The sequence below is a fragment of the Leptonychotes weddellii genome, unplaced genomic scaffold, assembly GCF_054177405.1.
Source record: "Leptonychotes weddellii isolate Sample4059 unplaced genomic scaffold, ASM5417740v2 HiC_scaffold_1887, whole genome shotgun sequence".
Classification (NCBI taxonomy): domain Eukaryota; kingdom Metazoa; phylum Chordata; class Mammalia; order Carnivora; family Phocidae; genus Leptonychotes; species Leptonychotes weddellii.
Window position 1 is genome coordinate 1 of NW_027773809.1, and position 13,885 is coordinate 13,885.

The 13,885-nt window shown below is 37.6% G+C and overlaps 1 protein-coding gene across 1 annotated transcript; it reads left to right on the forward strand.

The window, feature by feature from the left end:
* The first annotated feature begins 9,966 nt into the window (after positions 1-9,966).
* Positions 9,967-12,732, forward strand: LOC145718639 (golgin subfamily B member 1-like). The gene is made up of 3 exons (XM_081810142.1): positions 9,967-10,088; positions 10,899-11,051; positions 11,263-12,732. Exons 1-3 carry the CDS (start codon positions 9,975-9,977, stop codon positions 11,422-11,424), a joined length of 429 nt encoding a protein of 142 aa, XP_081666268.1. The 5' UTR covers positions 9,967-9,974; the 3' UTR covers positions 11,425-12,732.
* The last annotated feature ends 1,153 nt before the right edge of the window (positions 12,733-13,885 follow it).

Consider the following 13,885-nt stretch of genomic DNA (forward strand, 5'->3'; position numbering starts at 1 on the left):
CAGTTGGCTTATGTAGATGGCTGCTCCCATGTTGGGGGCGTAGATGTTTACAATTGTTAGATCTTCTTGTTGGATATACTCTTTAAGAATGATATAGTGTCCTCCTGTGTCTCTAACTACAGTCCTTAGCTTAAAATCTAATTTGTCTGATATAAGAATTGCTACCCCAGCTTTCTTTTGAGGTCCGTTGGCATGGAAGATGGATCTCCATCACTTCACTTTCAGTCTGGATGTATCTTTAGGTTCAAAATGAGTCTCTTGTAGACAGCATATGGATGGTCCTGTCTTTTTATCCAGTCTGCAACCCTGTGCCGTTTTATGGGAGCGTTTAGGCCATTCACGTTGAGAGTGATTATTGAAAGATATGAATTTATTGTCATCATGTTGAAGACCTTGTTTCTATAGATTGTCTCTCTATATTTCTGTTCTATATCACTCTTGGGGTCTTTCTCCTCTTATAGGACCCCCCCTGCCCCCTTAATATTTCTTGGAGGGCTGGCTTAGTGGTCACATATTCTTTCAGTTTCCGCCGGTCTTGGGAGCTCTGCATCTCTCCATCCATTCTAAATGACAGCCTTGCCAGATAAAGTATTCTTGGCTGCATGTTTTTCTCGTTTAGTACCCCAAGATGTCTTGCCAGCCCTTTCTGGCTTGCCAGGCCTCTGTTGATATGTCTGACGTTACTCTGATGTTCCTCCCTCTGTACCTAAGGAATCTCTTCCCCCTAACTGCCCTTAAGATGGTTTCCTTGGTTCTAAGATTTGCGAGTTTTACTATTACATGCCGGGGTGTTGTCCTGTTTTCCTTGATCCTGGGAGGGACCCTCTCTGCCTCTAGGACATGAGTGTTTCATTGCCCAGATTAGGGACGTTCTCAGCCACGATTTGCTCAAATATATCTTCTAGTCCTCTCTCTCTCTCCACCCCCTCAGGGATCCCAGTAATTCTGACATTAGAACATTTCACTGTGTCACTTCTCTGATTCTATTTTGATGGATTTTGGGTTGTTTTCCCTGGCCGCCTCTTTTTCCTTCTTGTCTATTAATTGGTCTTCTAGATCACTAATTCATTTTTCTGCCTCGCTTACCCTAGCTGTTAGATTATCTAGATAAGATTGGATCTCAGTGATAGCATTTTTAAGTTCTGCCAGTTCAGCTGCCAGTTCAGCTTTCATTTCTGCCCTTAGAGACTATGTTGGCATTAATTGATTTCTCCATTCTAGCTATTGTCTTCACAATTGCTACCCTGAATTCCATCTCCGACATTTTTGTTATATCTGAATCCATTTGTAAATCTGTGGCAGAAGTCACAGTCTCTGAGTCTCCTATTTTGGGGGTTCCTCCTCCTAGTCATTCTTTTGAGGAGTGGTTGAGGGAATGTACGGAGTCGAAATTATTGACCACAGCCCAAGCAAAATGCACCTTTTTTTGGGGGGGTTTTTTTTTTTTGCACCTGTTTTATAGGGACCTTAGGGTTGCTGGCCTCTTGTTTTCCCAGCCTGTCTTCTGGGGGAGAGGCCTGCCACACTCTTACTCAGGCAACGCTGTTTGGGCAGAGTTGCCCTGCCCCCTGTGGCAGGTGATGGGCTCAGTGAAAACCAGTTTTTTGGGGGCTTTTGTTCTCTGGTGGCTTTCCCTGGCGGCTTTCAGAGTCTCTTCTGAGAGTCAGAGCAGAAGAGGTTGTTTCCAACCCTCTGCCTCAGTGGAGAGATCGCAGTCTGTTCTTCAGTGAGCTCTCCAGGCCACACTATCTCCGTTTCTGTCTGTGCTGCTATAAACTGCAGTCCTGGGTCTGCACCCCTCAGCATCACTCCCAGTCCTCGCCTCCAGGTTGGGGCATGTCTCTGCCCTTTGTGCTTCTAAATTTGCCAGCTGCCCCCAGTTTGCACGCGTGGCCCCGCCACTCCAGGTTTCAGTCCAGGGGGCTGTCCTAAAGTCCTTTCCCCATTGCTACCAGTCTGCGGGTCTGTGCCCCGTCCCCGGGATGGGAGGCTTTTGCGCTCCTGTGTTATTTCACCTTCCCAGCACCAGCGCTTATGGCAGCTCCCTCCCCGTTCCGTTTCTCCTCCGATATCTGCCCACGGAATCACGGTTCCCCGCTTCATACCTCGAAACCAACCGCCTGCGATATTCTGTTTGTAGAGGTCCAGATCTATCTTCTTACATCTGAGGCTGATTTTGTGGGTGTTCAGAGTGGTCTGGTAGATATCCAGCTCAATTCCGGGGACCGGTTGGAATAGGGTCCCCTACTCCTCCGCCATCTTTTCCTCTCTGTGAGGCTTTGGAATTTTGATAGGATTGCATTGAATCTGTAGATTGCTTTGAGTGGTATGGACTTTTAATAATGTTCTTCAAGTCTGTGAACATGGATATCTTTCCATTTGTATGTTTTTTCCGAATTCCTTTTATCAATGTGTTACAATTTTCAGTGTAGAGATCTTTTACCTCCTTAGTTAAATTTATTCCTAAGTACTTTATTTTTTAAAATGCTGTTATAAGTGGGATTACTTTCTTAATTTGGGAGGGATAGTTTGTTATTAGTATATAGAAACAATAATTTTTTTTTAAGAGTTTTTTTATTTATTTGACAGAGAGAGACACAGCAAGAGAGGGAGCACAAGCAGGGGGAGTGCAAGAGGGAGAAGCAGGCTTCCCGCCGAGCAGGGAGCCTGATGTGGGGCTCGATCCCAGGACCCTGGGATCATGACCTGAGCTGAAGGCAGACGCTTAATGACTGAGCCACCCAGGTGCCCCAGAAACAATAATTTTTGTATATTGATTTTATGTCCTGCAACTTTATTGAATTCATTTTTTAGTTGTAGTAATTTTTAAAGAAGATTTATTTATTTGAGAGAAAGAGAGAAAAGGGATAAGCAAGGGGAGGGGCAGAGGGAGAGTCCATGCTGAGCGCAGAGCCTGACGCGGGCCTTGATACCACACCCCTGAGAACATGACGTGAGCTGAAATCAAGAGTTGGACACTCATCCAACTGAGCCATCCAGATACCCCTAGTTGTAATAATTTTTTGGTGGAGTCTTTAGGGTTTCCTATATGTAGGATCATGTTTTCTGCAAACAGAGACAATTCTACTTCTTTTCGATTTGGATGCCTTTTATTTCATTTCCTTGCCTAATTGATCTGGCTAGGACTTCTAGTACTACATTGAATAGAAGTGGTAAGAATGGGCATCCTTATATCTGATTTTAGAGGAAAAGCTTTTAGCTTTTTTGCCATTGAATATGATGTTAATTTTGGTCTTGTTGTATATGGTGTTGATTGTATTGAGGTACATTCCTTTTGTACCTAATTGGTTGACAGTTTTTATCATGCAAGGATGTTGAATTTTTAAAATGCTTTTTTTCCATCTGTTGAGATGATCATGTGACATTTATCCTTCATTCTCTTAATGTAGTGCGTCACATTTATTGATTTGTGGATGTTGAACCATCCTTGCATCTTAGGAATACATCCTACTTGACATGGTGTATGATTCTTTTCATGTGATGTTGAATTGGGTATGCTAGTATTTTGTTGAGGATTTTTGGATCTATTTTACCAGGGATACTGGCCTATAATTTTATTGTAGTGTCCTTCTCTGGATTCAGTATTCAGGTGATGCTGTCCTCATAAAATGACTTTGAAAGTGTTTCCTCTTCTTCAGTTTTTTTTAGAATAGTTTTGAGAAGGATTGGCATTAATTCTTCTTTAAACATTTTTTAGAATTCACTTTAGTGAAGCCATCAAGTTCTGGGTGATATATGGAATTGTTGAATCACCATATTGTACACCTGAAACTAATACAACACTGTATGATTGTTAACTGGAATTAAATTTTTTTACATCCCCAAAAAAGAAAAGAACATAAAAGAAGAAATAAAATTACTATTAATATGCAAAAAAAAAAAAACACCAAGAAGTAAACTGGAAAATTCACAAATATGTGGAAATTAAGCAACATGCTCCTGAACCAATGAGTCAAAGAAAAAACCCAAAAAAGAAATAAAAAATTATATTGAGACAAATGAAAATATGACATACCTATGGAAAGTTAATGAGATGCAGCAAAAGCAGTTTTAAGAGGAAAGTTTATGGAGATAGACTCCTACATTAAGAAAAACAAAAGATCTTAAATAAACAACCTGTCTTGACACCTCAAGTAACCAGGAAAAGAACAAACTAAGGTGAAAGCAGAAGGAAGGAAATAACAAATATCAGAGCAGAAATAAAGGAGATGGAGATTAGAAAAATAATAGAAAAGACAAATAAAACTTTTTCAACAAAACTGGTTTTTGAAAAGATAAAATTGACAAACCTTTAGCTAGCCTAAGAAAAGAGAGAAGATTCAATGAGTTAAATTATAAATGATGAAGGAGACACTACACTGATAACGCAGAAATACAAGGAATCATAAGAGACAACCATGAATAATTATATGCAAGAACTGGATGAATTCCTAGAAACATACAACCTACCAAGACTGAATCACAAGAAACAGAACACCTGAACAAACCAATAACATAAAGAGATTGAATCAGTAACCAAAAGCCTCTCAATAAAGAAATGCCCAGAACTTGATGGCTTCACTAAGTGAATTCTAAAAAATGTTTAAAGAAGAATTAATGCCAATCCTTCCCAAACTATTCTAAAAAACTTCTCTCCCTCTCATGACAGTTTTTGACTAAAAGTCTATTTTGTCTTTTAAAAATATAGTTACCCTTGCTTTCTTTTGGTTACCATTTGCATGGGATATATTTTTCCTTCCCTTCACTTTCAGCCTGTCTGTAACCTTAGGACCAAAGTGAGTCTCTTGTAGGGAGCATATAGTTGGATATTGTTTGTTTGTTTATTTATTTTAAAGATTTTCTTTATTTATCTGAGAGAGAGTGAGTGAGAGAGAGCACTAGCAGGGGCAGCAGTAGAGGGAGAGGGAGAAGCAGGCTCCCCAGTGAGCAGGGAGCCCGATGTGGGGCTTGATCCCAGGACCCTGAGATCATGACCTGAGCTGAAGGCAGACACTTAACTGAGCCACCCAGGTGCCTGGGTATTGTTTTTTAAATCAATTCAGCCACTCCATGTCTTTTGATTAGATAATTTAATACATTTAAATTTAAAGTAGTTATTGAAGGACTGCCTATTGCCATTTTGTTAATAGGTTTCTGACTATTTTGTGGTTCCTTTGTTCCTTTCTTCTCTTGCTGTCTTCCTGGGTTTTTCAACTTCTGATGTATGGCTTTTCATGTCTTATATAATTTTTAATGCCTTTTAGTCCTTTTGGTTGATTTAGTAGGTTGTAGTTCTGAGTTATTTTGAGCATGGCTCTTTGACATGCTTCCATTTTCTGTATGGATATTATTTTGCTCTTTTTCTTATAATAATTTTGTGTGGAAATTGTGTTACTTTTCAGGTGCTCATTTTTATGTTAATGTTGCTGAATTTTTAGAAGGAGATTTATTTTGGGTAGCTTTTCTAACTTTGCAGAGCTCCCTCTCTTACATTGTTTTCCAGTGTTGGTTCAAAATATGGCCATTGGATTTCTGAGATTTCCAGACTCTTTTTCCACTATCTCCAGCTCATTCTTTATCTGGGTCTTCCTTTGTTCTCTGTTGACTCTGACTTGATGAATCTTGATTCTACTCTCAGTAGAGGCCCTGTTCTGAAAGAGAGCCCTGACTCTTCAGTTTTGAGTGTTCATGGGGCCCAGACTCTTTAGCCATTTCAGACCTTGCAGGTTCCTTGCACTTAGGTGCTACTGGAGTAAGGATATACCTTCCTTTTTCAGTTGTTGTTCTTTAATTGGCACAGCACATTTTCCAGTGAATACCCACTAGCTCTTTTGTGGTTCTCTTGGTATTCTGTTTGTCGCATTCTTATAGCTTCTGTAGGGGAGCATTATTTTACCTCTATCCCCTTAAGGTTTTTACTGGGCCTGAGAATTACATTTACATAGGACAGATTAACAGGGAAAGCATACAGATTTATTTAGTATAAATTTTAAGTGACACTAGAGCCCTCATAAAGAAATGAAGACCAAAAGAATCAGAGTAGAACACTTAAATATTGAGTTGGACAGAGAGCAGTAAATTGTGATAATGATACAAGGCAAAGGGGTAGTTAATCATGGAGAAGTGACTAGGAAGATAAGGATTCACATACAAGATTTGTTTGTACAAATTCCTTTTGGCCTCAACTCCCCATTCCTGGAGATAAGAATGTTACTTTCCTCCTAATACAGGGAGGACATCTTCCACACGGGGTTTTATATCTTGTTTTCAGGAAGAAAAAGGGGAGGTCAGAGCATCCTTCTTGTACCTGCTGTTTTTCAAGTGCCTTTAGCTCAAGATAATCTTATGCCAAAATGGCATAGTAGGGGTGGAGCATTCTGCCCACCCCCCCTTCACTTCCCTCTTCCCACATGGACAGCAACAACATACAGATCTTGTGGCTGTTGGTGGTTTGTCTATATCCATGTTTATTTTAGAGGTTGTGGAAAACTTTGTCACATAGTTTTTGTTTTTTTGTAAAGGCTGTATATAGGTTTTTAGTTTTGTCCTAGTTGCTTTGTCAGTTTTTATGTGGGAATTCAGGAAGATCCACAATCAGTGATGTTTCCTACTCCCATCTTCTCAGAGTCCCATCAGTTGGTTGATTTGTGTTGTGTGTGCTTGTTCCTAATGTAGTCTGAAAAATCTGAAGATAAAGTGAATCTGCTTGATAAATTAGGTTCTGCTATGACTTTCTTTGATTAATGCAACTCTTTTTCTTCTGTAATGAGTTTTGTTAGCTTGTATCTTTTAAGGAATTGTCCCATTTTTTCTGTGTTAATGAATTTATGGGCATAGAGTTATTTGTAGTTTTACAGTATTTTAATGTATGTTATATTTTAATGTATGTTAGATCTATAGCGATGTCTCCTTTCTAATAATTGGTATTGATAGTTTGTGTCTTCTCTTTTTTTTTCTTGATCAGCCTGACTAGAGCTTTATAAATTTTTTTTTTATCTTTTCAAAAAACCAATTTTTAAAAAGTTTATATTTTAATTCCACTTAGTTAACATGTAGTGTTATATTAGTTTCAGGTGTACAATATAGGGATTAAGCAATTCCTTACATCACCCAGTACTTATGAAAAGTGTACTCCTTAATCCCCATCACCTAATTAACCATCACCCCCCCCCCACCTCGCCTCTGGTACCCATCAGTTTGTTCTCTGTGATTAAGAGTCTGTTTCTTTGTCTCTCTCTCTTTTTCTCCTCTTTGGTCATTTGTTTTGTTTCTTAAATTCTACATATGAGTGATATCATATGGTATTTGTCTTTCTCTGACTGACTTACTTCACTTAGCATTATACTCCCTAGCTCCATCCATGTCATTGCAAAAGGCAAGATTCCATTCTTCTTTTATGACTGAATAATATTCTATTGTATATATATACCACATCTTCTTTATCCATTTATCAATTGATGGACACTTGGGCTGCTTTCATATCTTGGCTATTGTAAATAAACAAAGGGGTACATGAATCCCTTTGAATTAGTGTTTTTATATTCTTTGGGTAAATACCTAGTAGTATAATTGCTGGATTGTAGAGTAGTTCTATTTTTAACTTTTTGAGGAAACTCTATACTGTTTTCCAGAGTGGCTGCATCAGTATTCCATCAACAGTGTAAGAAGGTTCCTTTTTCTCCACATCCTTGCCAACAACTGTTGTTTCTTGTGTTGTTGATTTTAACTATTCTGACAAGTGATATCTCATTATGGTTTTGATTTGCATTTTCTTTATGGTAAGTAGTGATGAGCATCTTTTCATGTGTCTGTTGGCCATCTGTATGTCTTCTTTGGAGAAATGTCTCTTCATGTCTTCTGCCCATTTTTTAATCAGATTATTTGGTTTTTGGGTGTTGAATTTTGTAAGTTCTTTATGTGTTTTGGATACTAACCCTTTATTGGATATGTCATTTGCAAGTATCTTCTCCCATTCTGCAAGTTGCCATTTAGTTTTGTTGATGTTCGTTTGCTGTACAGAAATTTTTTATTTTGATGTAGTCCCAATTGTTTATTTTTGCTTGTTTTCCCTTTTCTCAGGAGACGTAGCTAGAAAAAAGTTGCTACGGCCAGTGTCAAAGAGGTTACTGCCTGTGTTCTATTCTAGGATTTTTATGGTTTCAGGTCTCACATTTAAGTCTTTATTCCACTTTAAATTTATTTTTTTGTATGGTGTAAGAAGGTGGTCCAGTTCGTTTGTTTCTTTTCAAGATTTTTTTTTCCTTTCGAGATTTTATTTAAATTCAAGTCAGTTAATGTATAGTGCAGTGTTAGTTTCAGGGTTAGAATTTAGTGATTCATCACTTGCATATAACATACAAGTGCCCTCCTTAATGCCCATCATCCATTTACACACACACTGTTACAGTGTGTTATTTAAAGCCATTGTTTCCTTGTTGGTTTTCTGTTTAGATAATCTGTCCATTGATGTAAGTGGGTTGTTAAAGTCCCCTGCTATTGTATTATTATGGATTAGTTCCTTTATGTTTGTTATTAATTGTTTTATGTATTTGGATGCTGCTAGGTGGGTGCATAAATATTTACAATTGTTATGTCTTCTTGTTGGATTGTCTCCTTTATTATTATATACTGTCATTCATTGTCTCTTGCTATATATAGTCTTTGTTTTAAAGCCCACTTTGTCTGATATAACTATTTCCACTCCAGATTTCTTTTGACATCCATTTGCATGATAAATATTTCTTCATTCCCTCACTTTCAACCTGCATGTGTCCTTAGGTCTGAAGTGAGTCTCTTGTTGGCAGCATATAGATGGGTTTTATTTATTTATTTTATCCATTCTGCACCTTGTGTCTTTTGTTTGGAGCTAAGTTTAGTCCATTTACATTCAGAATAATTATTGACAGATATGTATTTATTGCCATTTTATTACTTGTTTTGTGGATGTTTCTGGAGCTTTTTTCTTACCCTTTCTTGTCTTTCTCTTATGGTTTGCTGATTTTCTTTAGTGATACATTTGGATTTATTTCTCTTTATTCTTTGCACATTTATTAGTGTTTTTTGATAGGTCGTTTAAGATTGAACCCATTCTCTAAGAACCAACTTTTGGTTTTACTGATTTTCTCTATTTTTCTGTTTTCAATTTTTTTTTTTTTAAGATTTTATTTATTTGAGAGAGAGACTGAGATAGAGAGAGCATGAGAGGGGGGAGGGTCAGAGGGAGAAGCAGACCCCCCGCTGAGCAGGGAGCCCGATGCGGGACTCGATCCCGGGACTCCAGGATCATGACCTGAGCCGAAGGCAGTCACTTAACCAACTGAGCCACCCAGGCGCCCTTTCTGTTTTCAATTTTATTAGTTTCTGCTCTAATTTTAATTTCTTTTTTGTCTGCTTATATTTGTTTTAATTAGCTCTTTTTCTGACTTCATACAGAAGCAGCATAGGTTGTGGAGGTAAATCCCTTTTCCTTCTTTTCTAATATGTGAATTTAATGCTGTACATTTGAACAAATATCATATTTAAATTTTAGCAAAACCACATGGTTTATCAGGAAACCCTCCTGAAAGAATGGGGTTCATGGGGCCGCATAAAAAGAAAAATTTTGCTGCATCATGGGTTTATTTGGCAAAGTAGGAGAGAATAACATTCTGGCTGGGGAAGGAATGTTAGAAGTTCATGTTTGTAAATGAAGTTATGATGAAAGAAAAGGGATTAAAGATAACTTTAAAAATATTTTTTGCCACTAAACAATTATATATTTTATTTAGAAAATATTAGTGGTGGTAGTTGAAGTGCAGTGCAGTTGACACTGAAAAGAACATTGTTTGACTACACTGTACATACTCAAATGTATTTTTAAAGATATCATCATGCTATTGTCTGTGTCTAATATATATCACCTGTACAGTTTATTTCACTTATAGATGATATAGTTACCAGTACAAGGGAAGCCTGTATCCATTTTACTGATTGTTATGTTTTCTTTTCTTGCAGAAATGCTGAGCCGATTGTCAGGATTAGCAAATGTGGTTTTGCATGAATTATCAGGAGATGACACTGATCAAAATATAAGGGCTTCCCTAGACCCTGTGAGTAGCTCTATTCTGAATTAAACTGATGAGACATATATTTCATGTTCTTCTGAGGGGAAGAGTTTAAGATAGAAGGTTTTGAGCAGCCTCCATTTTGCTAGGTGGAAGAGGGGATTAAGAAAAATATTGATACTTTATAAATGATCCTTCTCCTGTAAGTTTGTAGCGTATGAGCCACAGTGATGGGAATCAAGTGCTGGATGAGATTGGAAAGATCTTTTTCATTTGTCCCTTGAGCCTTGTTTAGTGGTAGATTGTTTTACCTTCTCCTCAGGTGTATATCCTGTTCCCTAGAAAGGACTGAATGGTAAGTGGCAGAACTGGGGCACCTTTCAGGTTTGAAAATATGTTTGCTATTGTAAATTTATTTACACTTCTCTTATAGTTTATATTGTATTTTTTGATAGCCACATGAGGAATCAAAAGAAGTCCTTTAGTTTTCTGAAATACAAGCAGTATTGCCTAGTGGTTAAGGAATTTTATTCAACTGCTGTCTTAAATTTAAATTTTGGGCTCTTCCACTTAATAGTTTGTTATCTTTGCTTCCTTTTATTTTTCTCTTTGGTAAAATTAGGATAATATCATAAGTGAGATAATGTTTTGTTTGTGAAATGCTTAATATTTCCAAAATACTCAATATATTTTAATGGCTATGATGATAAGAAATCTTTCCAACTCTGATCCAATAATAATTGAGAATGGAAATGAGATGGGCAAAAGATAAGATGAAGTTGGAATGAAGAAACTCTTTTTTGGACACTAGTATTTTTCCCCTGATGCATTGGTAACTTTTTGTCTAACTACTAGGCATTACCCCAAGAATCTGACATGGAATTTAATGATAGGACACAAGAGGATGTTCTGGAGCGCCTGGCTTATGCTGAGCAGTTGGTGGTGGAGCTAAAAGAAATCATTAGAGAGAAGGACATTCAATTGCAGCAAAAAGATGAAGTTCTACAGGTACCAGGGTTTTTCTCCTTTCTTGCCAAGCTTTTGATAAAAGATGGACACAACATTCACTTAGATTTTTCTTTTCACTTAGATTATTGGAGAGTGTGATTCTTATTTTCCTAATACTGTAAGATGATGCCTCCTGAGAATTAACTTTTGTTATGTATTAGGCATGTGATGAATAAACATTTATATATTTACCGTCATTGTTCTCTGACAGGAAGAAAGAAAAGCTGCTGATAACAAAATAAAAAAACTAAAACTTCATGCTAAGGCCAAATTAACTTCTTTGAATAAACACATAGAAGAAATGAAGGCACAAGGAGGGACTGTTCTGCCTACAGAACCTCAGTCAGAGGAGCAACTCTCCAAGGTATGGTAATGGGATACACTACACATTTTCTGAGTGGAAATGCCTCCCATGATAGCAGATATTCACTAATCACAAAAATTTATGAAGCTACAGTAGTACAGCACTAAATGCTGTCCTTTCTTATCGAGCTTGAAGTCTAGCCGGGCTCTGGGTCACACACACAGAGAATAAAAGGCCAACAGAAAATGTAGAAATGAAATGTGACCTAGACTTTCAGAGAATTAAAAAAGGCTAACAGGATAAGTAAATACCGCAGTGAGGCATTTGGTTAGGAGAGGCACATACTTTATGGAGGGATTTCATCTTTGGTTAGAAGATTAAACTAGGTGGTGTGTAAGGTTTCTGCCAGCTCTGAATTCTTTAATTCAGTGACTTGACACAGAATATTCTGTGTCCTCATATGGCCCCATAGTAGCAGATTAGTTTCATGCATTGTAACTGAATCAACTAGATTGCCTTGGGGTCCCTGTAAGGGGTGCTTTCTAGGTTTATGACTGCCACAGCAAAATAATTTAAGGTCGGGGTTAGGAGTAAGGAAATTGGTGCCTTTTGAGAAATAGAGTATTGTCCCAATACTCATTTTCATTAATTTCCTATATGGTTAAATCCCAAATAATCACAAGCAGTCAGCCATTTAGTGAACAAGAATCTTCAGTTTTTTGGAGTTTGGTATAGAATACATGGAGGCTGGCATTATCCCATGTGCATACTGCAATTGGCCTAGACTTAACTCTGCATAAGAAATCTATTAATTTTTATTTTTTTAATTATACCTTGTTTTACTCTTTGATTTACTAGTATTCTTTTTTTTAATTTAAATTCTATTAGCCAACATATAGTACATCATTAGTTTCAGATGTAGAGTTCAATAATTCATCAGTTGCATATAACACCAAGTGCTCATCACATCATGTGCCCTCCTTAATGCTCATTCACTAGTATTCTTATCTGAGTGTTTTTAGTTCTTGGGAAATAAGGTTGTAATTGATTCTGCAGGCACAACACTGGGGTCACTGGTTAGTTTCCTAGTACCCTGATTAGTCTTTCCATTCTGGGTCTAATGCTCAGAAGAAATTACTTTCCCTGATTAATAGCTTTATTTAACTTCTCAAAGCTTATTTTAGAAAGCTTATTTTAGGAGCTTTCTCATTCTTCTCAAATAACTTGTTCATCTTGATTCTTTTCTTACTTCTTGGTTCTTCCTCTGGTAATTCTTTTTTCTTGTAGCTGTGGTACCAGCCTGTCTCTCCCCATGTTGCTTTGCTTCTTCTAACTGTCCCCCTACTATGATTTTTAAATTATGTATTTTATTTTATCTTTTTTTAATTTAAATTCAATTAACCAACATATAGTACATCATTAGTTTCAGATGTACAGTTCAATAATTCATCAGTTGCATATATAACACCCAGTGCTCATCACATCACGTGCCCTCTTTAATGCCCATCACCCAGTTACCCCATCCCCCCACCCAACTCCCCTCCAGCAACCCTCAGTTTGTATCCTATAGTTAAAAGAGTCTTTCATGGTTTGTCTCCCTCTCTGATGACTTCCCATTCAGTTTTCCCTCCCTTCCCCTATGATCCTCTGCCTTGTTTCTCAAATTCCACATACCAGTGAGATCATATAATAATTGTCTTTCTCTGATTGACTTATTTCGCTTAGCATAATACCCTCTAGTTCCACCCACATCATTGCAAATGGCAAGATTTCATTTTTTCGATGGCTGAGTAATATTCCATTTTGTGTGTGTGTGTGTGTGTGTGTGTATACACATATATATATACATGCCACATCTTCTTTATCCATTCAACTTTCTATGGACATCTGGGCTCTTTCCATAGTTTGGCTATAGTGGACATTGCTGCTATAAACATTGGGGTGCAGGTGCTCCTTCAGAACACTACATTTGTATCTTTGGGGTAAATACCCAGTAGTGCAATTGCTGGGTTGTAGGGTAGCTCTATTTTCAACTTTTTGAGGAACTCCATACTGTTTTCCAGAGTGGTTGCACCAGCTTGCATTCCCACCAACAATGTAGGAGGGTTCCCCTTTCTCTGCATCCTCAACATCTGTCGTTTCCTGACTTGTTAATTTTAGATCTTGGATAATAGCCCTTTATCTGATATGTCATTTGCAAATATCTTCTCCCATTCCGTTGGTTGCCTTTTAGTTTTGGTGACTGTTTCCTTTGCTGTGCAGAAGCTTTTAACTTGATTAAGTTCCAATAGTTCATTTTTGCTTTAGTTTTCCTTGCCTTTGGAGACGTGTTTAGCAAGAAGTTGCTGCAGCTGAGGTTGAGAAAGTTGCTGTCTGTGTTTTTTAGGATTTTAATGGATTCCTGTCTCACATTTAGGTCTTTCATTCATTTTGAGTCTATCTTTGTGTATGCTGTAAGAAGATGGTCCAGTTTCATTCTTCTACATGTGGCTCTCCAATTTTCCCAACACCATTTATTCAAGGGACTGAC

What these genes read in the sequence shown, in the direction of transcription:
- LOC145718639 (XM_081810142.1), top strand. Translation starts at nt 9,975, where the DNA reads ATGTTTTCTTTTCTTGCAGAAATGCTGAGCCGATTGTCAGGATTAGCA. An exon ending in TAAGGGCTTCCCTAGACCCT is followed by an intron (nt 10,089 to 10,898) that starts GTGAGTAGCTCT and finishes TCTAACTACTAG; the next exon opens with GCATTACCCCAAGAATCTGA. An exon ending in AAAAAGATGAAGTTCTACAG is followed by an intron (nt 11,052 to 11,262) that starts GTACCAGGGTTT and finishes GTTCTCTGACAG; the next exon opens with GAAGAAAGAAAAGCTGCTGA.